This window comes from Manacus candei, unplaced genomic scaffold (assembly GCF_025592945.1).
Source record: "Manacus candei isolate 608988 ecotype Guabito, Panama unplaced genomic scaffold, ASM2559294v1 h1tg000067l, whole genome shotgun sequence".
Classification (NCBI taxonomy): Eukaryota; Metazoa; Chordata; class Aves; order Passeriformes; family Pipridae; genus Manacus; species Manacus candei.
In genome coordinates, this window is record NW_026138115.1 from 4271284 (window position 1) to 4298897 (window position 27614).

The following is a 27614-nucleotide window of genomic DNA, read 5'->3' on the forward strand; positions in this document are numbered from 1 at the left end:
AAGGAGAATACTGAAGTATATTAACAGTGTATAACATTTTGCAGAAAAAGTGAATAGAGTGCTTATTTTTTCCTCACAATGCAAGAATCAGGCACTGGGCTTGAGACGAAAAGAAAACACTGTTTCAGACAATACATATTTAAAAATGGAACATCCTGCCCAAGACGGTGCAAAGTGTAAAAGCATAAAAAATTATTTCTGCAGTTCCTTCGGGGAGAGCAGGCCCATGGGCGCTCTCAGACACCATGGCTGACCACCTGGTTAGGAGACCGATTAAGGTCAGGCGGCAGGAGGCTCCTTCTCCCCTCTGCTCTCCCTGTCGGTGTTGATCCAGGTTATCTGGACACACGAGCCTCCAGGTACACAGTGGCCACCAACAGAAAGCATGAACGCCTCTTAGAGCATTATCCTTTACACAACCGAGCATTCCAGTCCCGAGGTGTCCCATCCCAGTGAAGTCCATGAGGGACAAGAGTGGTGGGAAGGAACGGCTGACTCTGGAAACTCCATCTCTCCTCTTCCCCGAGCAGTTCCCTCCTCCAGCGCCAGAGTGACGGCGGCGGCGAGCGCACGATACCGGAGGCCTACAGAAGGCAGAACGCCTGCAGCAACCCTAATGTCCAACCCACCGCCCCTCAACAGCGCAGCCCCGCCGCCATTTTGGGGCAGCCGGAAGAACTACAGGTCCCAGCGCGCTCTGCGCCGTGGCGCCATCTTGGCGCTGAGCAGTCGGGGTGGGCGTTGGCGGCGGCCGGCCCAGACATGGCGCTGTTCCCGGCCTTCGCCGGGGCTGTCCAGCCCGAGAGCCCCCCCGCCGGCAGCACCGAGGGCTCCAGGAAAGGTAAAGTCCTGGGAGAACCCTCTTTCCCCTAAGAGCCCACCAGCGGCCCTCGGCGCACGCCGCCGGGCCCGCTCCGGCCTCCGTGCTGGCCCGCGCTCCGCCCCCGCTATGGAGGCGGTGCTGCCGCCGGGCCTGGGCCCGTCACTGTGTCCATCGCCCCCGGAGGCTGCGGAGCGCGGCATAGGGGCTTTTGATTTGTTGTTGTTTTGTTTGGGTTTGCAGTGGTTTTTTTGTTTTGTTTTGGTTTGGTTTTTTTGTTTGTTTGTGTTTTTTTATTTTATTTTTTTTTAGCCACTATCTTTGGATAACGTAAAAAGTGTTTTCTGAGTTCCTTGCCTATTAGTTGTAAGCGACATTTTTTGCGACAGTCTCACGACTGAGATGATGACGAGTGTCTCATTTTGATTGTTACCGTTGCTGTCTAGCAAGTTACGCTTTTATTAAATAAGTAAAGAACCCTTTCTGGTGTATTGCCAAGCAGTGAAGTGGTTACTAGGTTTATTAATTCTGTTCGGAGAAGATTTGAACTAAGCCTTCTGCTTGCCAGCTTCCACCACCCTTGAAATCTGCCCGTTCTCTAGACACCACAGCAAGGGGAAATACGAAGAGCATTCTTTAATTAGGCTAAATTTTTTGTATATTTGGTCCAATCTGTATGATGAGTTTGTGACGCTTTTAGCAGTTCAGACTAAACCCTGTTCTAACCCGTTCTGCATTACCACCTCATGGTATTACAGTTGTTCATACTCGGTCTGCCAGTACAGGGGTCTTCTAGCCACATTTAGGAACCTTTCTGGTAATGACACTTAGTGGAGGGAGTAGTGGACATAATAAGATCCCAAATTGCGTCTTCTAGGAATAGAGGAGCTGCTATGCCAGGCAGAGGTACAGAAAAATTCTCTGGTAATAAGACCTTGTTTATATTTTAAAACATGGAATTTAGCCTTTAGGTTTGTTACATGTAGTCTGTGTCACTGCAGGCCTGTCTGAAAGATCAAATTATACAGAAAAAGATGGAAGACTGACTTTTAAGTCCAAATTTGAGTTGTTAGCACTGTTTATGAGTTACATTTTGGTATACTGGATTTTTTTTGTGGAAGAATTATTGATAAAATTTGGTTTGTGTTTTAGTCAATATTTTACTTTGCAGTTGACAACGACATTTTAGTGTAAGTTATAAAAATTAAGTATTAACTCAGAACCACATTTATGGTGGCATATATCAAATTTCACACATTCAGCTTATGAGAACTTGAGAACTTGACAGGCAACTTTGGTATCTGTCTGATAGATGGTTCTCTTTGCTCAGAGCTGATGTGAAGCCAAAGTCCGTCATAATACTGAAATCCCAGAGTATATTGGTTTTAACATGTTATGCAAAGCTGAGGTACCTTTAGCAGACATTTAGGACTGCTTCATAGCTTTATTTTAAAAGTTGAAGTAATAATATGAGTATGTTGACCATGTTTCATTGTGCCAACCACCTCTGTCTCATGCTCTTACAAACCTTCCTAAACCATTTCTAAAGTACAAGTGCCACCTGAAACACAAGTGTTGCTTATACTACCTGTCCTGCCTGATTGCTGAGTTGCAGCAGCCTCCAGAATGCTGATTTTGTATGTGATTTCTTACAAGTATGTTGTCAAGCTTAATTAGTTTCTGATAGAAGCTAAAATGCAGATTTATCAGTAGCCATGAGGAGAGCAGTGGTAATAATTAACCTTGCTGACATTTGTAGGCATTATGTGCACCATTACTTGCAGTCTGAAATATGCTGTAGGTCAGGCAATGCAGTGATTTTTGCTGAAAGCAGATTTTCAGGATCCTGAGAGGCAACAAAAGGCTTTGTATGACTCTTAAAAATGGTATCTGTAGATATGCACTGTAAATTTTTTTTTTTCCTTTAGAAGGTATAAAAAGCATGCCACTGGATTGCTGCTACTGTTGTACTCATAAACATGGGTGGTAGAATAGAACATATTATCACAAAATAGGTCTTCTATATGTTTTTATTCTTTATGTTTAAGAACATAAATCCGGTCTGCAAAAATGATAAACTGTTTAGACATTCCACAAGAAAAAATGCAAAGAACTGAAGAGACAGCGTTTTGGAGTTTGGAATGCATTATGATGTTTGAAATGCTTGTATCCAGCTAATTGATTCACTTGAGATTATTTACAAGCTCTTTGGACTTGAATATTGTATAATGGAAAAAACTGTTCAGTTCTGTCCAAGTATTAGGTCAATTCAATTAAATTGTTCAGGAGGTGCTGTACTTGGAAAATTTGGAACATTTCCCTGCTGTATCCACAGAGGTGCATCAACTGTGCTACAGGGGTTGGTTCTTGCAGTGTGATTCTTCAGTGCTTTAAAGATGCAGTTTGATCTTATTGGCTCAGGTAGAACCAAGCTACAGGACCTTGGAGGCCCTAAAACAGTAATTTAAAATATAAAAAACCCCAAACCTTATTCTGCTTGTGCTAACTGTTATAATCATATTGCACCAAGTTAGTGAGTGACTTCACATTTGTAAGGGAATAACAGGTTCTTTCAGGTAAAATTAAGGGAAAATGACATCTTGGAAGTTTGTTTCTAATAGTTATTGTTTTGCTGCATTTGAGGCAAATTTCATATGGAAATGGATCTCATGCATGATTACTGTGCATCTGTCTGCCAGCCTACTTCCTCAGTATCTCTCTCTTCCTCAATACAGAACTACCTTACAATGAATTTATTTCTGTCAAGAAACAATACTAGTAAATTATTTATTACATATTACATTTTATTAAAAAGAAGAGAAACTCAAAGGCTATGGAGAATATTTTTGTGCCTGAAAGTAAGTTATCAGAGATCTGGCCAAAGACAAATTAGATAAGTTTTGTATATATTTGAAACAGATACAATAGTTTTAAGGCGGTCTATCTAGCTATTAAGTTACAGTTTTGTGTGGTTATGTGATACACCTTTACACCAGAGACTCTGCCAGCCAGTACATTTTTCTGCTTTGTTAGGTCCATCTGGGTAGTAGAATGCAAATCAAAACAGAGATGGATTTATTTTTTTTAAGAGAATTAAATTTGTCTTTTATTTCTGTAAATAAATAAAAAAAAGGTTTTTTGCACAAATTAGTGGCATTTACTGAAATCTGGAGTGCTCTCAACTATTGTACTTTCTCTGAATTTGACTGTGTTTAGTAAAGACCAGAGTGCGACCAGTGGAAAAACCTTGTAGGGTTGTAGTTTGCTCCTGTGTTCCTGTACACCTTGTCTGCATTACCAAAATTAGCAGAAATAATTTAATGTAAGGAAGATAATTTTTCAAATCCATATGACGTTTAATAAATATATCTCAAAAATCTCATGTATGAAGTGGCACCCAGTATACTGCATGACATACATAGTGAATAATACCTCTAATTTGCTTATGCAGTTATCAGGTGTTTGGACTTATGTAACTCCTGTGTAGTTTTAGTATATAATGGCTACAGATTTGTCCATGAGAAACATTTTGGTATTTCATGGAAAATGCTGAGTATGATTCTTCTAAGAAGTAATTCTGATTTTAGGTTACTTCTTAATACATCTCTTACAGTATTGAAAAACGAAATTAACTTATTGTTGCATGATACTTTGTTCCCCAGCAGAGGGAATAATTATTTTGATAGACAAGTGAAATGTTGCTTGCATATTATCCAGCATAAATCTTTCTCTTTTAAGCTTGCCATGGTTTAGGAAGGATGCTTTGTGGTAGATGTACAGTTTTAAAATCAGACACATCAAAAATAAAGATGTTTGTACCAGAGTGGATTAACTGAAATTAAATAGTAGATTTTTATCATATTTAAATAGGCAAGCAAGTTTGCAGTTTTGAGGTTTCAATTTTTATTCTAATTTTACATTCACATATCTTAAGTATTTTCCTGAAAGGGGAAAAAAGTTGTCATGTTTATTTGCAACAAAGTAGTGGTAGTATGTTTGCCTTAGGTTTGGTGATTCTGATTGGCAAGCAGAAAGTCACAATAGTATGGATATTTATCATTCAGCTGAATTTTTATTTTTCAGTCTCCATTCTTTGTTTTGGTGAGCTGGGAAATGGTACATGGTGGTGTTCTGCAGCCTGTTGGTTGGGGTGCTCATGGGAAGTGTGGTTTGGTCCTGACAGTGCCATGGATTTTAGGTTCTCCTGTGCACAGAAGTGGAGGTTCAAGAGGAGCCAGGGAAAGTGACCCTCCCTATGGGGCCTTTGGTAACAGAGTCAGTCTCTTGGGAAACACAAAGTGGAGCTTTGCTTTACTGAGTGTGCTTCTTGAGGAGTTTAACTCAGGTTAACAAACTGTTTTCCAGCCTTTTCTGTTTTAAATCCTTTTGTGCACAACAATTCAGGGACATGAGACAGAAGAAAGAATTTTGGTATGAAGAGCTATTTCTGAAAGAAATACTTTAGGAGAAGGAGAGATATAAGTTTTGGCAGACAATGAGTTCATGCTGTTTAAGGAGTAGAGGTCAGTGTAGTCAAGAGCACAAAGACAAGAGTGTGACAGGAAGAACACTGAGACAAAAGTGATCTTAAAGACCATAGAGAAGAAGCAGGGAGACCAAATTTGTTCCTTTTGTTGTTACCTCCAGTAGTCTGCCACTGGAGAGGTTACTGTTAAATTCTGTACTTGAGCGAAATAACTTTTGTTGTTTAATGTGTTAGAAAATTTCACATACTTAAAAGACTTCTAGAAATGACATCTATGAAAATTGTTATAGAACTCGTAATACTAGTAGAATTATGACAAAAAATTCCCCCTCTGCTTTCTGTCAGTATCTGATCTTATCTGATGACTGAAATGGCTGAGATCTAGATGCAGAATGCTTAATGCTGACTAATATATCAAGATTAGCATAAAATTCACACTAGTGAAAAGTCTAATGGTATTTCAGTGGTTAGAGAATTGACCTGGTTTGACCTTATATAAAACACTTGAGTATTCTTATCAGTGATGGATGTTCCTATCAATAAGATCATGTTAAGAATATTTCCTGTACTATGGGTAAAGTGCACTTTTGTTAGTTTATATAAATTGTGTTGCATTCATTAACTGCACCTTTCATTTAATTATGCTTTTCTGTAGTTTCTTTAATTTCACTCTTTAAATATGTAAATATTTCTATATTGTATTGTATATAGTATATTCAAAGTAATGTATATGATAAGTAACATATAATATTAAATATATTATACAGTAGACAGTCTTATTATAAATAACAAATTTATACAGTATATAAATAAGTAAAGCTTGAATTTTTAAATTATAAAAATTAATATTGGACAGATTTTTTTTTTAAAAGTGTAGAGCTGTGTATAAAATATACTGAATGGAAATTTCATGAGCTGCTTTCCAATATGCTCAGTTATCACACATGACTTAGTGACATTTGCTGTGAATTGAGCTGTCCGCTGACTATATTAAACCCCAGTTTAAAAAAAGTGTAGCAAGCTAATTTGTATTGATCTCACACTTTTCTTTACCTGCAGAATTAGACTGGCTGAGTAACCCGAGCTTCTCTGCAGAAGATGCACTATTACTGCACCAGCGCACTACAGAAGCTGCCAATCTCATTCCTGAAAAATCACCACTAAAAAGGTAGACTGTACTTCGGTGTATTTTAAAATAGCCTCTTTCTTTTGTCCTGCTTATCTTCTGTTATATGAGAACAAAATCAGGAGCTAAAAGCTGCTTTTCATTCTACTGTTCAGTATTTAAAAAGGCCTGAACTGAGTCATGTATAAAAGTATGAATAATGCTTCCATGTCCTTTAACTTAAAATAATGAGAAATTGTACTTACGCAATTACATTCCAATTTTCTTTTTCTCAGAGCTGCATTTAAATCATTGTTATTTCGGAATAGAAAGGGAAGTGAGCAGTCATGATTATTCATTAGCTTTTGAATGTCTTAAGTGACCCTTGAAATAATGTAAAGATTAAGCATCATCTTCATGATTTCTTTGTGGAAACCAGAGAAATCAGCCATTTCAGAATTGAGTTTTTTACTTTTTAAAAGACAGTTGAAGATGTGAGCTGATGAAATACTACATGTATCAAGTTGTGTGGCTGTAGAAGATGCCGATCATTGAAGTGGCTTTTATATTCTTTTACAAAAATGATCTTTAAGCAGCTGCATTTGCTGAAGAACTAGTTTTAATACATTCACTAGACTAGTTGTTATACTTGGCTTATCTACACCGTAACTAGCACTTTATAATAAATGGAATAAACTTGTAGTTGTCAGGTTCAAAACCTTAGTCACTTTTAATTTGATACAAGCTCCCGTGTTTACAATGATTGTTGGTGGTCATAGTAGAGAATATAATCCCAAGCACAGCTGAATACATCTTTTTGTATAGATATTCTTGCATTTACATATATTGTACATATATTGTGTGTTTTAAATGCAATCAGTGTTCTGTTTATCAGTCCTATATTCTACATATATTTCTTCAAATCTTGTCAGGACTTTAATGTCATAAAACTAAGGATTTTGCAAATTACCATTCAGATAGAATGACGTAATAAACCCACCATATTAATTTTACCTTTGAAAAAGTTTGTCAAAAAATAATGTGCAGAGGAATTTTTTATTTTTTTGCCTATTGCTAGGGTACTTGGTTTAATAAAAACTAATCAGTTTTATCTCAGTTCCATAAAAACTAATTGCTCCAATCTAGTTGGTGGTTTTAGGGGGATTTGTTTTGGTTTTTTGTTTTGCAGGAGTGTGTGTGTGTTTGTTTTAAAGACCTGCTAATGGTTCTTCTATGGCTGCTTTTTTCTTAGTGTCCTTTAAAAAATTGTGTTAAGGCTGTTACTTGAGATGCCTTACTTCTGAAATGGTGCAGTTTCTTTTATTGATATATTAGGAATACTGAGACTCGTCACTCCTTTCTTTCATTGGAAGATTGCAGGAAAAAAAAAGTTTAAAAGAGGTTGTGCTTTAATTAAGGGATAGAGAAGACCTCCATTGTTCATTTGATTATTAAGTATGGGAGTGTCTGTGGTATGTATAGTGTGTTTTGCCAAAACTGTCCTTTTTTGTGATCTTTCAGTCAGTTGTCTGTTGCATATAGTGTTATTATATTATATGATAACATTAGTTCAGTAATCATAAAAAATTGTACCTTGATTGGTCAGATTTGGATTTCTAATCTGGAAGTGATTTTAAAAGTGTGGTTTTGGTATTTCTTAGATAAGTCATAAAGAAACAGGTCACCCTGAAAGATTTCTCAGTCTTTTAGCTTGACCTAAGTTGTTTAGTGAAGTTAGGAAATTTTATCTGCTCAGTCATCTTCTTTAATTTGGCAGTGTTAACAGGTGGATGTTTATACAGATCACACATCAAAATGCCTTGACAATTAAAATGTTAAGACTGGTTGTCAGTAATTCCAACAGCTGAAAAATATAATTGTTGTTTAATACAGATTTATATCACTTTCATTGTATGTGTTACTGCTACTTTCTCCAAAAAATACAGGGATAGTAAAGGTAAGGGGTAAAAGATTCTGAACTTTCTTATAGTGCTATTTCTTAACAGTTTTACTACTTGGATATAAAGGTGTATATATAGATATATATACTTTTTTCCCCAACAGGACTTCTTCAAGATCTGAGTTGTCAGGAGAAAGTGATACAGATGAGAGTCTGAAAGAGGGAAGTAAGAAAAGGAAAAAAAAAAAGAAAAAGCATCACCACTATAAGAAGACAAAAAGGAAAACCAAAGGGGACTCCAGTAGCAGTGAATCGGATGTGGACAGTAAGCACATCAAGAACAAAGGAAGTGGTAGAAATGGTGAAAAGGAAGCAGCAGCAAAGTATGTATATATCTATTTATTAACACTGTGCGAGATGGAAATTCATTGGGTTCCTGTGCTTGTCTTTTCAACTGAAATTCTTAGCACTAGTTGACCATTTTTTTCTAAGCTGTATATGACTAAGCCTGCATTCAGAGCAATGAAAATAGATTTAGAACCACTTGTTTAATCATATTGAAAAACTGTGACGAAAATATTCAGTGCAGTACTGTTGTGCAGATCAAAGCATGATGTGGTGGTAATGAAATACATTTTTAAAGACATGTAGAGGCGTATGTTCAGTTTTTGTAAGCATCTTGTTTCTTTTCATGGACCTTCTTTTGGGAGAGTTTGGAGTGGGATTACATTAAACATTCTTAATTAGTGCAGAACTCTTAATATATGGATGAGTTTGCCTTGTAATATAACTTCCTCCCCACAGAATTAACGTTTCCTTTTTTTGATATTAAGACAAAGTTTGTTGTATGATTTAACATTTCTTTTATATGCAGGCATTTATTACTCCATATGCTCCATACTCCCTACTTGTAGTACATCTATAAGGGTATTGAAATTGTTTTGTTAGATCTACTTTGTTAATTCCAGGTGCTCTAAAGTCCTGTGTAGTTAGTGAAGATGTAGGTATGTAGTGACTATTGTGATCTTTGAGCACTGAAAGAGGTTCTGTGAATGCACTGAGTATCCAGGTTGGGCATGCCTGGCTGTGCTTTTCTCAGGCTGTTGGGTTTTGAGCGTTTCAAAGTGTCGCTATCCAGCTGGCTGTGTAAGTCACCTTTCCCTGGCTCTCATCATGTTTGCTAGCTTGAGCAGCCATTTTGCCTCTCTCTGTTTGCTTAGTTCCTGTGTTTTCTTTGGCATCAGCAGCTCTGGCTCTAATTCACAGCATTGCAGCTACTCCCAGGCATAGAGTGAGGATTTGGTGACATTGAGGAGTTGTTGTTATAACTGCGTGTAGTCCAGGTAGACTTTGACTTTCCACCAATTTACTGCTTTTCTCAAGGCAGATGAACAAGGAGCCAAACGCACAGGCTTGTGGGCGTGTGTCTGTGCCAAGGGCTTGTAACATTGTTTCCCTGTGGAAGAGTGGCAGTGGTGCTGCAGGTATTGTCTGACATCTCTAGCCATGCTAGCCTCCTCCTTTATGAGAACTCTCTTGTTGGCTTGGGGTGGCTCAGGTTGACTGTCAGGAAGGACAGTAAAAATCATTTGGTTGCTAAAACCATTCTGCTCTGTCTCATCACTCATTTTTGCTGGAGGGCTGTCTGGGCCTGGTTCATAAGCTGTTTGCTAGATTGGGCCAACCAGCTCATGCTTTGCCTAAGTGAAAGTGTTGAAGTTCTTTCATGGTGTCTATTTTTACTTCTTTCCATAAATTGTTGATGCTGAAAGAATTTAAATTTTCAAGAGACTGGTTTTGAAATCTGAACCACAAAATTGCTCTGAATGTGAAAGGTCTTGTGAAATTTTAGAAAACATCTCAAGACTCTAAAACTCTCATATTTGTACCATGAATTCATATTGGAAGTTCATAGTTGTCTACAGCTCAGAGGCAGGTGGCAATTTCCACTTAAGTTCATTCGTATAACTGTAATCCAGAAACCACTTTGATGCACACTGTTTTATCAAATGCATGGATAGAATTACAGCTAATCAGTGTAATTAATCCTCTTACAGATTGTCCTCTTTCTCTTAATTGTCACATCTTACTAAGACAAAAGTAAATTTTAGAAGTAGTAATATATAGCTTTTGGGTTACAGTTTGCCAGGCAATTGATTGGATTGATTGGTTAAATGTGTTTATTTTTCCCAATTGTAAATTCAGTTTTTGGAAATGCAGGGAGTGTTTGTGTTTTGGTTTGATGGTCCGATTAGTGTATTTCTAATTGGTTTTTTCCAAGCACAGGACTGACTGTGAGATAGTGGGTCACGTAGCATGACTCTGAGTAAATTAAATTATTACGAACTACGGAAATGTAATGTTTCCTGGGTTTTGTAAATGCTGAATATGTGCACAAATGCTTAGAATATCCTCCTCCTTTTCTACAGTCTAGGTAAGAAAACATCAAGTCTCACCAGCAGTCGCTCTGTTTGGCTCGATGATGTCCAGGCTTTCACAACAGACACCTTCAGAATAGACAAGAAACCAGACCCTGGAAACTGGACCTACAAATCCTTGTATCGTGGGGACATAGCAAGGTACAAAATGTTGTTTTCTATCGGTATTCAAACTATCACAGCATCACTAACTTGTGATTTATTAACTTGAGTCTGGCTGTGACATTTTGATATAGAAGATGAGAAAAGGTAACTGAATAGTTTATTTCAGAATTTGACTTGCCTTTGGACCAATGTCACATGTCCCTTGGGGATCTGTATTGGGACCAGTGCTATTATTTAATGTCATCATGACATGGACAGAGGGGTCAAGTGCACCCTCAGCAAGTTTGCCAACAACACCAAGCTGATCAGTGCAGTTGACTTTCCTGAAGGACAAGATGCCATCCAGAGGGACCTGGCCAAGCTTGGGAAGTCAGCCCATAGAAACATCATGAGATTTTAGAAGTGCAAGATGCTGCACCTGGATCAAGGCAACCCCTGGTATCAATCCAGGCTGGGGGATGAACAGATCAAGAGCAGCCCTGCTGAGAAGGACTTGGGGGTGCCGGTGGATGAGAGGCTGAACATGAGCTGGCCATGTGTGCTCGCAGCCCAGAAAGCCAAGTGTCCTGGGCTACATCAGTGTGACCAGCAGGTCCAGGGAGGGGATTCTGCCCTCTACTCTGCTCTGGTGAGACCCCACTTGGAGTGCTGCATCCAGCTCTGGAATCCCCAGCACAGGGAGGACATGGACCTGTTTGAGCAAGTCCAGAGGAGGCCACGAAGTTGATTATAGAGGGTGGGGCACCTCTCCTGTGAGGAAAGGCTGAGAGAACTGAGGTTGTTTACCCTGGAGAAGAGAAGGTTTCATCCAGCACATGAAGGGACCTACAAGAAAGATGGAGAGGGACTTTTTTCAAGGGCATGTAGTGATAGGGCAAGGGGTAATGGCTCTAAACTGAAGGAGAGTAGGTTTTCATTGGATATTAGGAAGAAATTCTTTACTGTGAGGGTGGTGAGGCACTGCAACAGATTGCTTAGAGAAGTTGTGGTTACCCTGTTCCTGGAAATGTTCAAGGCCAGATTGGATGAGTCTTTGAGCAACCTAGTCTAGTGAAAGGTGCCCCTGTCCAAGGGGTTGGAACGACATGATCTTGAAGGCCCCTTCCAACCCAAACCATTCTATGATTCTTGCATAAATATTTTAAAAGGTAAAAGATGGCATTAAATAATGGGTATAAAGTGTGTGATTTTCATTGTCTGTGTAGCAAACTGCAGGCATGTGAGTCTGTAGAACTGCCATCTGGTGGTGGCAGAATGGGTCAGATCCAAAGGTATGATTTGAGGTCAGGAATCCCAGGTTGTGTTAGAGATCATTGGGTGAGTTACCCCTTTTGGTCTCTTATTGTTCTGTGTCTATGTCTGAAAGGGAAATGAAGGTACTGATTAGTTTGATATCCTTGTTTAAAAAAAAAAAAAAAAGAAAGGTACAGGTACTTTCTTAGCAAACAGATTCAGTGATAGATCAATCACCCAGACATTGTACCAAAAGGTGTTAGTCTTATGCAATGCTACATTTCAGATTAGTATAGATGAAATTGCACATTCAACATCCTTAGTGAGTTACTGGTACTATGATGACCCTTCAGAACATTTCCCTGCATTAACACAGAAGCCCATCTAAAGGAGCCTACACTTGGCCTGTGCATTGTCTATGTACATTTCGTGATTTTCCTGAAAGTTGTTTACTGTATATAAAATAATACTGTATATAATTACTTGTGGAAGAAGGAGAATTTATGGGTTATATTTCTGTAGTGTTATATACCTTTGCAATAAAATTGCCTGGTTACAATTAATTTCAATTTTTTACCACCTTTGAATTGTCAGCTGTTTTCTGAGATGAAAAGTATTATTTTAGCATTACATGTCACTATATCTACCACTGACATTCTTGGTAATATTTGAAGATGGTATTTTCCTTTCTTAATCCATAGGAGTATTGTGACCTTTATGAATGTGGTCTTTCTTTTCTCTCCACACCCTTGTCCACTTTTTGGCATATAAAATAGACAGGAGCTTAGGGACATAGAAAGAAGTTACTGGACTGAACTAATGGTGTCTGATTTTCAGTTTAAAATAGTCTAATCTAAGTAGCCCTAAATGATGTTGTATGTTGTTCTTTCTCCAGGTTCTACTTGGCTTAAAATGATAGGAAGAAAAAAGTTTTTTCTTCTACTTGAGTATGACAGATATTGTTGAAGTCAGAGGAAGCTTATTATGATATTAGAAATGTGGTGGCATAAATTGGCATATTAAGACTTCATAAACTGAAGTCTTAAATAAGCAGAAAGTTACCAGGTTCTTAAACTTTTGAAGGTCTATGCATACGTTATTTGAGTCAATTTGAATGCCAGTATTTCTTCCATGCTTGCTTTCAAGAAGGAGGTGTTTTTTCTGATGTGTATTGTAGAATACGTTTGACTGTATTTTCCCTTCTAAGGTATAAAAGGAGAGGGGAGTCCTGCCTTGGCATAGATGTGAAGAAACAGTGTATAACTTGGGACAGTTCTACATCAAAAAGGAAACAAGTACAGATTCAACCTGAGCGCTACTTTACAAAGAGCAATGTGAAGATGCTGAACACAGATGGGATTCCTGTTTGCAATAAAGATTGTCCTTCTGACCCACCTGCTTTTATACCAGTTTCCCAAGCAGAAATTGATGATTCTTCTGACAGAAAAGAGGTAAATCCTCTTGGGATTTATGATCCATCAACTGCAGTGTGGCTACAAGGAAAAGGGCTCAAGAGTGCAGACAATGAGTCTGTAAATACGCAGCAAACAATTCAAGAGCCTGGGATAAACATGAACCCCATCCTAATGACAAAAGTGGAAGAACATAACAAGAAAGTCAGAGAAAACCCAAGAGATATTAATGCTTGGATGGAATTTGTTTCTTTTCAGGTATGTATTCTAATAGACCTTGTTGCTTATTATAAGTAATAAATACATAAACATTATATTGTAATTTCATTTGTTTAGTACTGTATATCTTCTGTCGATGAAGAATGAATTGTTTATTCATATTCACAAATGTCAGTATTCTTGTGATTCTAGTGATGATTCTTCCTAATGTTGTAATGATTTTTCTTTTTGTTTTAGGATGAATTAATGAGAGGACCTAGCCCTTATGCCAGTAAGGGAGAGCAGGAAGTAAGAAGAAAATCACTCAAGTTAATCTTAGAAAAGAAACTGGCTATATTAGAGAGGGCAATTGAAAGTAATCCCAGTAATGTTGATCTGAAACTTGCCAGGCTGAAGCTTTGCACAGAGTTCTGGGAACCACCAGCTTTGATCAAAGAGTGGCAGAAGCTAATTTTCTTGCATCCCAATAATCCAGAGATGTGGAAGAAATACCTTCTGTTCTGTCAAAGTCAGTTCACTACCTTTTCTGTTTCAAAAATCAATAGTCTCTATGGAAAATGTTTGACAACATTGGCAGCTGTACAGGATGGCAGCATGGTATCCCATCCTCTGCTGCCTGGCACAGAAGAAGCCATGCTGGGTAAGGTTCTTCTGTTTCATATTATGGTCAGATTGTCTTCATAGGAGCCAATTACATTAAGAATAGACTTTCCTATGTATTGTGTGAAGCTTTTCTTCTCTTCAGAATGCCTGGCATCCTGATTTCTTAGCTGAGAATTAAAGGAGATATTCCAACCAAATATGGATATAGCAGATCTTTTTGTTCCCCAGGAGAGTTTATGATACAACATCCAGTAAAGTCTAATGTGCTGAGTGGTTTATAGTGCAGTGTCAGGACTGGAGAATCGCAGCCAACAGCCGAGGGATGCGCTTTTGAAAGAGTGGCTTGTGAAAAAAAACCAATTATCTCTTGTTCAAAAGTTTTACAGCTAATTACTTTAATCCAGAAAAGAGGAGGAACATGACAAGTCTGATGTGAAATTTTCTTGAGCACCCCGGTTTGTAAATAGAGAATTCTAAACTGTAATACCATGTGAACATGTCTTTTGTATTTGTTCTATGCATATATCTACCACTTGATTATATAATTATTCTTGCAAGGAAAATTAGTCAGATGGTTAGGATGCTGGAGTGGATCCAGGGAAGAAATGAGTTCATGCTCAGTTCTGGCATGGTCTTTAAATTTATTTGGAGCTAAATGGCTTATCCTTTCCTGTTGCAGTTTTGCTTCTCTACCTTAGAGTGTCATTGTGATTATTAATCAATGAGTACACTGAGGAGGGTGAAATATTAATGTCATCATGAATATTTTTGCCTTTTTTTTTCTTTTAAAATTTTTTTTCAATGTACAAGAGACTATGATGAAAGAGTCCATTTTTTTAAATGTGTGACCTCCTGTTTTTATCTGAGTCCTGTAACTGCTGTTTCAGCAATGATGCTGTCTGTTTTGCAATGTCCACTCTGGACTTAGAGATTTTGATGGTGGGTTTACAAATTAGTTTCAGGTGTTCAGATCTCATGTGGTCTTTGACTGATTCATCTTGGATCAAGCACTGGAAAAAGTGCTGCAAAGGAAAAATCCTGTACTGGCAGGTGGATATTATACAGCCTGATAGCTTCTAATTGCTTCCACTGTCTCTAATTTCCCACACTTCAGTCACTTTGTACACTAACCATGATAAATGATTCTCAGGACAGATGTTTTATTCAGAATCTATTTTTGGTTACAGGAAGGTTTTTCTTTAATTTTGTTTCCCTGCACACATTTGAACATGTGTCTCATTAAAAACTGTTTGTCAACTGCTATGAGATTTTTTTTTTTTGAGTTCCTTTAACTAGTTAGCTAATATTGATGTTTTTCAAAGTACTTTTTTGCTGCCAGTGTCCATAGATAGGTTAAAATGAAAATGAACTCAACTTTAGGAGTGGAACAGAAACACAAATAACTTCCTGTTGTTCTGTATTAAGCCTAGAGTTATTTGTTCATGAACACTGTCAAGTATTTTATTTTTCCCCTTTGGAATTCATATGATTGAAGTAGAGAAAATTCCAGTGGGAGACTTCTTGATTTGAGATTTCTTTATTAATGACTCAGCTATATAATTCTTGGGCTGATTTTTAACTGAGAGTAAGGAAGATTAGCAGGCTGTTCGTTAAGACAGATTGTTTCACAAATTAATTATGAGGAGTAGTAGTATAGATATATAGTAGGCTTGTATCTTCAACCTTTGACCTTTGCTAAGGACAGAGTATAAGATCTCTAATTTTAAATAGCAGCACACTGTGCCATCTAGTGTTCAATTCAATACACAGCACTATCTACTTGGAAATGGGTGGGTGGTTTTTTTTTTAAAACATGAAATTTAAGAAAGGTAGAACTGAATTTAAAATGATAGATCAGCTTTTACATAAATTTTGAGATAAAAATTTATACTTTAAATTTAGTAGGAATTGTTAATCAGATAAAGATAAAGCATTCTCAAATTTTGCTGTGTAAAAGGAATTCTGTTTTTCAAATTATATCTACTGGTTGGAAGAAACATCCTTATCTTTTAAGTCAGTTCAGCTGCAGAAGTGTCTTAGGATCATGGACTGAATTAAGTACATATTCGTTCTATTTACCACAAAGAAAATGCTGATCTTTGAATTTCTCTAAGTATCTTCTTCTTTTTTATAATGCAGAAAATCTTACACTGTAATTTATTTTTGGCACCAGTTTGGCAGCAAATCCTGGTGAGATATTCTCTACATTCAGACTCTTTTAATCAAAGTTCATCTCTTTGAAGTTTTGAGACTAGGAAAGGACAACTTTTTCTGTGTCAGTTGAACACAGTGCCTAAATTGGTTAAAATACTTTGGAAGATTCTGTTATACACTTAATAATTGTTTTAGTTGTCTAAATATTTTCAGAAATCTGAGTCTTTGTTATTGGAAACAATCATTGGCTTTGCAGAAAAAGATTGGATTAAATGCCTGGTTTGTATATTCTAGCTGAATTCAAGTTTTTATGTGCACACACATCTGATGTACATCTGAATACAGGTGAAAGGAGTAAATCTTTTTCCACTTCTTATTAAAAAATAGCATGATCTTTAGGAGCAGTTGATTCTAAACTATGTTGTTGCATGTGTGTATCTGGACACATAAATATTTTGATTGTTTAAAACCCTCCAAAGCCTGTGCATTTAGTGAAGAAAAAAGTTTTTGAAGAACCAGTTTCAAAGCTGTCAGTGACTTATTTAAGTCTTTATTTACGGGTTTTGGTGGTTTTTTTGCAAGCCAATTAAGATTATGATTTAAAGCAATTAGGTTTTTGAACAGCCTCTATTTTGTTAAGACTACTGGAGTGTAATTTGGAGTGATTAAGTATCTCTGAAATGTTCTTGAGCTGCCTGCTAATAGAGGTGTTTATAATACCTGTTATTTTCCAGCTGTTTCATTTAAGACTCTCATTGCAAATATATGACTAGGAAAACTGGGGCTTTGCTCCCTTTTTTGAGCTGGGACTGAGGCTCAGTATGCAGTAGGGATATGGCAGTGATTACAAATAAAATTTGTTGAAGAGCCAGGGATAGGGCTCTTCTCTACTTTTAAGCAGTAACACCTTGACCAAAAGACTGGACTTCTCTTAACTCAGGTCTTATGTAAAGGTGAAGAAAAAGGGAGTGACAGTTGGAATGAAAATGGTATATTACCAAAATATTACCAGTGTAACTATCTCATGCAAAACTGAGGCAAAGAGGATTTTTGTTGTTATCAGCTACTGTGTGCATTGTGATAACACCCAGCATCTTCAAAGAGGGCTGTGACCCACTGACAGATGTTGAATACACTGAAGTTGGGACCATTGTCTGTCTTTTTCATCAGTAAGGACAGTGCATGTCCAACATGAATAAAAAGTCATCTCTTTGGTACATTTGAAGTGGGCAGTCTTAGAGTTAACTCAACTATGACAGTTTTGACAGGCATTTGTGCTAGTTACTCTCCATGTTTTGGATTTTGATACTATCCCAAAACAATTATGCACGACAGCACTTCATGTATGTATTTTCTATATGTGGACTGTAATAAAATATTTTGCAACAAAATTAATTTGAAATACTAAAATTTTATCTTCTTTACTTTACAGCTATATTTATTCAGCAGTGCCACTTTCTGAGACAGGCTGGCCATTCTGAGAAAGCAGTGTCTTTGTTTCAGGCTCTGATTGACTTCACCTTCTTTAAACCTGACAGTGTAAAAGATCTGCCAACAAGGGGACAGGTAGCAATTTCCATTTAAATGGGTGTGTGTCTTAATCTATTACAGAGAATGCAGTACCAGGAACATGTTGATGAATTTTTGAGGACATAGGGAAATATTTTGGATAACCACTTACTTAGTGATTCTTCAAGGTGATGCTTTCCTTGAAAAAATGCTTGTGGGTTCTCTGGAACTGCAGGCCAAACAGCTACTTCTGCTGTATATAATACAAGTGTGATAACCAGTCATTTCATGACTTCTTTTTTACTAATTAAAGATGAAAAAAAATCGGAAAAGTAGGAAAAAATAGAACTAGCTGACCAATGTCTTTGTCTAGTTAGCACTTGCCCTGCTTCTTTTCCCCAGAAAAGCTGTTGTTTTGTTACTGTTGATGGAGAAATCTGATATGACCTAAAATCTCTTTCTCTTCTAGACGGTTCTTGAAAAAATTTCTTAGGTTCTCTGTTACGTGTTTTCATTAATTTGATGCCTCCATTAGGAACACCTTCATGCTTTCAAGTGCCTTTTATTTAACCCGTGTAATTCTGTTCAACTTATTGTGTTAAATGCTAAAGTAGTAAAATGCTTTTTCTCTTAATTTGCTCAGGAGAATTTTGGACATGCACCCCAATAATAATAAGTAAGATAATATTTAGATGCCAGTAGCATCATCCCACTGAACTGTTAGGAACTGTTTCATTTTTAATGGGTGATAGGGAGGGCCACCACTTAGACAGCTGAGCTACCACAGAGAACAAAAATTGAGTTTGCTTCCATTACCTCACCTTCTTCCCCAGAAACCACAACTGAGACTCCATTTCTGTTCTCTCAGTTAGTGCTGTTACCCACAAATGGAGCAATCTTAAAAGTTAAATAATTGTGATGTCTCCTTAAAGAGCCAAAAGTTAAGAGTTCAGTCATAGCTATCAGGTGGGATTTGATACAGTTGCACAGATACACATATACAGAGTTATAGTTCCAGTCATTTGAAAAACTTCAAGATTATCTATAGTATTTAAAAAATCTTAAAGCAGGATGAAAAGGAACCTTGATTTACAAGGGCAGTGTTTTGGTTGAAAAGTGCAGTTCTTGAAAAGAGGAGAATGCCAGATTTACAGCTGATCACACATTCTGCTCTCTTGCAGCAGCGTTATGACTCAGTCTGGAATTACTTGTTTCTGCACTGTTTTCACAGTTCACTTTCTCACTTGCAGCAAAGAATAAATCCATGAAGAGCAGAATTAGAATTTGCAGTTGCTGTAAGCCATGCTTTTTCTGATGTGTTGATGCTTGATTTTTCTTAGAGTAAATTTTATTGTTAATATTTGTATTAACAGTCACATGTCAGTGTCCAGGCCAAGGGTTAGTACTCAGCAGAAGCGTGTAATCAGAGAGAAATGGTCATTAGAGCAAAAGATATGCAAATATATATATACAGATATATAAAGATATACAATTGATCAATCTAGAGATGACCGATTGCATAGAGGCAGTGACAGTCAGGACTAGAACCCTGGACTTCTGATTCACTGGGAAGTGCCCTGACCTTATTGACCACCCTGAAATCTGAGAAGTGAAAGGCCTTACTGATCTTTTCCTCTTGTCCTTAGTCCAGTCATATTAATGTTCAGCTGTAACATTTTGATTTGACCATAGGTATGTGATTCAGTTATCATTCCATTAGCCAAAATCTTCATAGTCCCATGGAAGTTAGGGGGGAGGGGAGGTTTGGGATCTGAAAGCCACGCCTTGGGGACTTCGGATCTTTATCCTTGAAGGATCCATATAGGACATTAGGCTGTTATAGCAAAAGTATTTTGCTATCTTTAAAGCCTAGTGCCTTTAAAAACAGTCTTTATGTTCACGAGAAGAGCTGATGACAGTCCTTATGTGTCACAGGCATAACTGAAGTACTGAGTTGTCCCTGCTGAATCTTAAGCAGCATCTAAAAAGGTCTTCAGGTACAGCAATTGCACCCAGATAGGTGCTTGTAGGGTCTGGAAAACCTAAGTTGACTCAAGTGGTGTTTGTACAGCAGTAAAAATGATTTTTCTCTATGTTTTGTTTTGGCTACCCCTGCTTGAAACAACAGGTGGAATTCTTTGAACCCTTTTGGGATAGTGGAGAACCACGAATTGGAGAAAAAGGAGCAAGAGGCTGGAAAGCATGGATGCACCAACAAGAAAAGGGAGGATGGGTTGCTCTTAAGGATGGTATGTGTGTGTCAGTATGTGTATTTTTATGTCCGTGTGTTCTCCTAAACATGTTGATTAGAATGATATAAGCTGTTTCTTCTCATGTTTTTGTGTAGAAGTTCTTAGAAGTATTTACGGAGATTAAGATAATGTCTATCACACTTTCCAGGGAATAGTATGTGTTGAATGTTGTACAATATTGTTTATGGAATATTGCTGTCCTTCCTAGGATGAGAATTAAGGCAGAGGATGGCATATCTGCCACTCTGTGCTGAAAAGGCTAAAAGTGTGAGTAGTTAGTGGACACTCGCACCCACTAAAAGTGAAAGAAATCTACTTCCTTTAAGACCCTTTCATCATATTGGTAGATGAGGTGGGATTACATTATTAGATGATAGTTGCCTCAAGGATAGCTAGATTAATGATTCTATTTCTAGAATCAGATTTCAGTTTCTTAAGCAAAGATATAGTAGAAGTAGGAGGAAAACCTTTCCTTTTTCTTTGTGATGCAGAAAATGAAGGAATTCATTTGCACTTGCCTGGAGTGCTTCTGGGTGGGCAGTGATGCAGAAAATGCCTCCCTGCTGCTTAGTCTCACTTTGTTTTCTGGTCTGCAGCGCTTCCCTTCATGCCAAGGACTAGTTCTCGATCAGATAAATTGTGAGGGGAAGCAGGGGACTGGAATGTGTCTGACCAGAGATGAGCTGTCTCTGCTTTTGCTGTTCCTGCTACTGCAGCAACTCTAATGAAGCAAGTTTGGCTCTGCTTTTAGTAAACAAAGGAACTGAAAGATGATCATGCGCTTCCCTTGTCCCTGGATTAAGATGGAATTTCCTTGGCACATACAAGTGCTTTTCCCCTTACGTGTCAACTCCAAAAGTTCAGGTGCAATCTACAATCAAGTGTGATCATTAGAACTGCCAGGTTTTATCAAACTTTGGTTAGAGCGTGGAAATGCTGTCGTTTTTCATAGAGTTGCTGGCTAAGGGAGAGGCTACTGATCACAAAAAATATATAGAAGGTAAAAATCTTGCAACCACCTGTTTGTTTTACCTGACATTTAAGAACTGGGATTGGGAGTGTTTTACCTATTTAGTGGCAAATGTCAGGATCAAGAATGTGGAGGTGGTGTAGAAATGGCTTGACTTTCTTACAAAAAAAAAAAATTAGTGCAGGTAACCATTAAATTTGGAGGGCTATTTTTTCCTCAACAACAAGAAAGAAAAAATGTGTCAGAAGAATCTCTACAAGCTTTCCTTTAGCCTACAGGTTCTGCACAGAATTAATATATTGCTGTCACAGGAAAAATATTAAAATTTTATTTAATAGTCCAGAAAGATTATCATAAAAGTGGATATGGTTAAGCACTTCATTTTGTGTGTGTGTTTAACTGCATGGGTTGTTTCAATTGCACATTAATGAAAATATTGAAAATACCAGATATTATAAAACAATATATCCAAGCTTGTTTTGCAGTGTTTAATTTTGAAGTACTACTTTTTCATACAGTGTTTTTCTCAAAATGTTTTATGCACACAAGTATTCATAGAGCATATATGAGATTTTATACCTAGGTATGAAGAGCCTAAATTGCACAAAAAGATGACTGACTCTTGGCTGTTGCTTGCAAATTGCTATTGATAAAAGTAGTCTACAGCCCATCAGTGTTTTCTCCTCTATGAGAAAGTTTGAGTGCTGACACTGATTCAGAGCTTCTAAAAGTTTGGAAACTTCCCACTCTTACAGTTGGTGTCAAAACCCAGAACTGTAATGTGGAAATTCTCAGCTCTGTCTTGTGTCTGTTTTATTAGCACTGTATTTGTTTACATTGTTAAAGTAGTTAAATTGTGTGTCGTGTCTGACCTTTGGATTTGGTGAATTAATTTTTCTTTAATAATTTTGTGTGTGTGTGTGTCTTGGTTTGATTTCAGATGATGAGGATGATGAAGAGATAGATGAGGATCTAGAAATAAAGGATAAAACTCTCCCCAAGTGGCATATTTGGTTGGATATTGAATATTCCCGTGAAGCAAGGCATTGGTTACCTTGGAGGCCAGACAAAACCAAAAAGGAAACTGAAGAAGATTGTGAAGATCCGGAAAGACAGGTCAGTGTGATATAATAAAACAAGGGGAGATGATAAGACTAATTATCCTTTAATTTGAATTCATTGCTAGTGGATATGTTAGAAGAGTATTACTTTTCTTCATTTGGAAGAAAGATCTTTTCTTTTTTTGAAATTCCAAATTTACTTGAGGTTTTATGTTGAGACTTCTCAAATCCATAGGAAGCTCATGGTAAACTTTGGAAAGCCTGCAGGCAAATAGTCTGTCTTTGCTGTTCACTGATGCCTGTCATCTGTTTGTGGAAATGTCACAGAAATCTTATGTTTAAGAAGATATGGGCATTAAATAAACAAAGGTTTTGTTGCCTTTAAGTCAGATAGTTGGATTTTTTTTTTCCCTTGGGAAATAGTCAGACATTGATTTTCAAATCAAAATGTGTTAAATGGCCTAAGCCAATAATATCTGCAGACCTTCATTGTGTAAGTTTTCTGTGGAGGTCTTTGATGCTCAAGGGCGAAGAAATCTCTTCATAGTAAAGTAACAGTCTGACTGGAAAACCGTATTGTTGTTTTACTTCTCTCTTTTTAATTTGAATCACATTCTCTCATACCACTTAATAGTAATTCTAAATTGTATTGACTTGAAAAGGTTCTTTAATTACATAAGTTACAGATTTACTGCTTTTATTTGATTGCCTGAATTAATGGAGTTTTGTAATTTGGATTTTTTTAGGTGTTATTTGATGATCTTGGACCATCTTTAATCCGTCTTTCAAATCCAAATCTTCAACATCAACTGTTGTACTCATTTTTGCAATTCCTAGGAGTTCCATGTACAAGTAAACTCTTTCCTTCCAGTCTCTATATTGCCATGGATGAAAATAACATCTTTGACAGTGTGCTTTATGATGATAAACCGCTGACTTCTGTTGATTTTCCACTTTCTGGATTCAACAGTATTGGTCATATGGACACAATGCTACGAGGGAGACGTCAGATAGGCCACTGTAAAGAAGGAGAGGAGTTCATACAGAATGTTTTCCATGTTCTATTCCAGATATTTACAGGAAAGGAAAAATCTAATCTGTCTATTTGTTGGTTACAGTATGAAATATATAAGGTAATGAGGAGTCTGCATATAATGGCTTTTGTAATTTGTGACTTTATTCTGTATTAATGTTTATATTGAGTTAAAATAAATATTGATGAAAATTGTCTTGCAGGACTAAGTATTCAAATCAGGAAATGCTAGTTAAGATTGCACTGGGGTAAAAAAAAAAGCAAACTGACAAACCCTTTTCTTCAATACGTGTTATACACTGGCATACATGCAGCAAACTTTAAAAAAGTTTTGAATAAATGTTATTATATGATACATTATATGCTGGGCAGGAATGGTCGCAAGTGGTTTTTTTACAGGGCAAAGTGAGTCAACCAAGTACTTCTACCATACTGTTCTACTAAGTGCATAATTCCCCAATACCATAATACAAGCACCTAATCAAGAAACTTTCTACTTCGTATACAAGTTACATTTGGAGTCTTATTGAACACTCCAATCTTACTTATCATTTGCTGCAACCCTGGCAGTGTTCAAGGCCAGGTTATATAAGGCCTTGAGCAACCTGGTGTAGTGGAAGGTGTTCCTGCCTGCTGCAGGGAAGGTTGGGACTAGATGATCTTGAAGGTCCTTTCCAACCCGTAACATTCTATGAATATGGATTTACTCAGGTAAAACTGTTCTAATAAATGCCCACAGAAGGGCAGAGAATCCAGGTTGTCTTCCTAATGCTTAAGAAAGTTTGGTATTGTGTTTCCTTATGGATAAGATCCCTGTCTCTTACTTCAACACTACCTGACCAGAAGATCTACTGTCCTTTAATCTTCCCATCCGACCTCCAGATTTGTCTGTCAGAACGTTTCCTGCTGTGAAAAGCTACTTGGGTTTAGTTGTGCTAGTCATAAGATGCATAATTTATTTTTCCTTTCTCAGTCGTTGCAAGTTAGCAGCTCTGTGTTTGAACAGTTGGCCTTTTAAAAGAGTGAAATTTGGTATTACTTAATGTCAGCAGCAGGAGTAAGAATGATAAGTGTGTGTAATTTTACTGTATTGGAGGGAGCTGACAACAGGCAGTTGTGACAACTTAGAGTACTTAGTAGCAACAGATCTGGCTGGTGGTGAAATATGGAACAATATGAAAACAAAACACAGTATTGAAGTAAAAAATTGCTGTGAGGATTTTTTTCTCTTTTCTTCTTCCACCCCTCTCAAAATTTGTTCTGTTTATTTGCCCTGCAGGTGATTCAATGTCTCGAAGCAAAAAAGAAAAAGAAGCTAAAAGCACAAGGGAGGAGAAGTAAAAAGCTGGCCAAGAATTTCCTTAAAGCACCTGACAACAGAAACAACCTTACTCTCTGGAAACTCTATGCCTACCTAGAATGGCTGCTTGGTAACACAGATGATGCCAGGAAGGTGTTTGACACAGCTCTTTGCACAGCAGGGACAGGAGGATTGAAGAGTGCCCACCTCTGCAGCCTCAGCCTGCTTTATGCTCAGCTGGAAGTGGAACTGCTAGAAAGTATAGAAGGGGCTGTTATGTCACGTGCTGTTCATATATTGACCAAATTGACTGAAAGTGGACCATATGTGCCCTATAGCGGACAAGTGTTATCTGTGAATGTCTTGAAAGCTCGTAAAACATATGAGCATGCACTGCAAGATTATTTAAGTAAAATACCAGTTTCTGATCAGGATCAGGTCAGTGATGCTGATCAGCTGGTTAACTTGGTTGGTTGTTATGCACTGTTCCAGTATTTGACTGTTGGGATTGATGCTGCAGTACTAATATATACACAGGCTTCAGAAAAACTTGAAGCTTCTGGTCCACAGAAATGTGAAAAAACTGGAGAGAATTTTGGCATTCAAAATTTTCCCAGTGCTCTTGAAGCTGTCATGCTGCTGCATACAAATTTACTGAGATTTCACATGAAAATTAGTGTTTATCCTTTGAATCCTGTGCGAGAGGCACTAACGGAGGCTCTGAAACGGTATCCTAGCAACCAGTCTCTTTGGAGGTCATACATCCACATCCAAAGAAAGTCCCACAGTGCTAGCAAAGCACGAAGATTTTTTGATAATGTCACAAGGTCTACTAAGTCTTTAGAGCCATGGCTGTTTGCAATCCAAGCAGAGCAGATGAGAAAAAAACTCACAGAGAAAGTCCAGAGGTAATACCTTGCAGGTCGTTACAATTATGCTTTTTTAAATCTGTCTGATAATAGAGGAGAGCAAACGCTGTCATAGTTCTCATTTTGCAGATGAAGCTGTAACTAGCGAAGATTTTTTGTTCAAGGCTGATCAGGGAGTCAATAGCAGAATCTTGAATAGAATTAAAGCCCTAGGGGATACCCTCATGTCCTTTCCACTGGACCAGATTTTGTGTTGCTTTGTTTGATTACTTGCTACTGGCATCAGAGTGGTACACATTCCTTTAAAGAATTTTTAAATAACTAACCCTGTGAAGATGGCCAGGGTAGACACTATGAGCTTAGAAACTGCTGCATTATAATGCTACAGCAATAAGGAGTGTAATACAGAGCTATGCTGCAGTTCCTGTCTGAGCTGGCTGCTCTACTTTATTTCTGGATCACAGAATACAATTGTGGCAGATCTGTTTCCATAGTGAGTCCTTGAGAGTTTAGTTTTCATATGGGGCTGTTGCTAGGTAGAAGAGGCTGGAAATTCTCTTAATTTGCAGTAGTCTGTGATTTTTGTTTTTGCTCCTGAGAAAGGAGGAAAGGGTAGGAAATGTGGGGAACAAAGTATGTGTTCATTCTTAGAGCTTAGTCTCTTAACTGTTGTCTGCTTGTTGCTTGGAGCTACCTATCCACTGCTACCTACATATCTCTAATAACATGGGTAGCTTGGTTGTTTGTGTCTGCACGTAGCAACAGATTTCTTGTAAAGTGTTATCTGCAAGTTTTACATAGCTGTAAGCTTACAATATTCACACTTGGTGAAATTACATAATTATCAATATACTTTGAAATGAGGGCGCATCCACTGCTTTGATTGCTGCAGTTGGGCAACAGGCATTGATACATGATAGTGACATTCCTGAGCTGTCACTCTGTCATCCTAAATTGCAGTAAGAATTCTACAGGCATCTGTAAATCTGTAAAGGAGGATTGGATTTCAATTTACTGTTAATTACAGATTGACACTATGATAGATTTTCATTATTTTTACTGGAAACTGATGTTGAGTTCCTTTCCAGATTTTTTACTGCTAGCATAGCCTTTCCTGTATGTTATATTTGTAAGGGACAAATTGGATTCTGCAAGAGCAGAGCTGAACTACTGCAACAGGGAGATAAATGGCCTGTCAGTCATGCATAAAACTAATGTTTTGTGATGTTGTGACAAACTAAGAAAATGTCTGTGCTGTATGTGACTGTTTCCTATTCTGGCTTGTATTTCTACTTGTTTAAGTGCATGGAATTCAGATGAAGAAATGAACATGAAAGGTAAAACAGGAACATACGGAAGTCAGTGTTAGGTACAAGGCTTCAAATATCTGATTCCATGCAGAATAGATTTCATAATTTTGCCTCGGGGCAAAATGAGAGGACAAATTACCTCAAAGACCCTTGAAAAAAGAGGCAGATTAGGAGCCAAGTGTTGATGGTGACTGGGACAAGCAGGCAGGCTAAGCAAGCACACACAGACAGAAGGAACATTGCCGTGAGTGCTCCAGGCTGTTTCATCAAGCTCAAGCCACTCTGTATCAGCTGTAGATGGAAATCAATGCTTTGGTGAAAAATACCTACTTTTGTGTTGTGCCTGCAACTTAAGGAATTTGAGTCTCTGGGTGAAAGTTATTATTTTGATCATGGTTGAGATCCAGAGCTGTAATTTTGACCTGGATTGAAGACCAGTGTGTGGCCTTACATGGATGATGGGGTAAATTTGAACAAACTGGCCTGGGCACCAGGAGATCTACTGACCCAGACTTGAATTTGTTTTGAGATGCTATGCCAAGCTTAGAATGAAGAAATTATCTTGAATGAAGATGTTTTAAGGTCATATGATAGTGGGTTATCGTATTCAAAAAGAAATTACTTTTGACTATGCTAAAAGAATTTTTCACAAAAATATATATTTTTTTAACTACTTTTCCTATTTAAAAATATGTTGATTATATTAGCAAGTGCTAAAAATATTGTTAATAACATGCAGAGTTTGTAGCGTGAATTACAAAAACCTGGCTATACACAGTGCTGCAGAGACAGTACATTGTTCTTTACCCTCTCTTACCTGGATGTGGTCCCTTAG

General features: G+C 37.6%; 1 protein-coding gene across 1 annotated transcript in view; it reads left to right on the forward strand.

Moving 5' to 3' along the window:
* The first annotated feature begins 720 nt into the window (after positions 1–720).
* NRDE2 (NRDE-2, necessary for RNA interference, domain containing) overlaps positions 721–27614 on the forward strand; it is a 31750-nt gene continuing 4856 nt past the window's right edge. Inside the window, exons 1-11 of the mRNA XM_051806597.1 lie at positions 721–841; positions 6366–6474; positions 8476–8694; positions 10741–10890; positions 13295–13757; positions 13956–14358; positions 17908–18041; positions 20113–20233; positions 22147–22322; positions 23014–23400; positions 24580–25508. Coding sequence (XP_051662557.1) covers positions 763–841; positions 6366–6474; positions 8476–8694; positions 10741–10890; positions 13295–13757; positions 13956–14358; positions 17908–18041; positions 20113–20233; positions 22147–22322; positions 23014–23400; positions 24580–25508 — 3170 coding nt within the window. The 5' untranslated portion in view covers positions 721–762. The remainder of the gene's footprint in view (positions 842–6365; positions 6475–8475; positions 8695–10740; positions 10891–13294; positions 13758–13955; positions 14359–17907; positions 18042–20112; positions 20234–22146; positions 22323–23013; positions 23401–24579; positions 25509–27614) is intronic.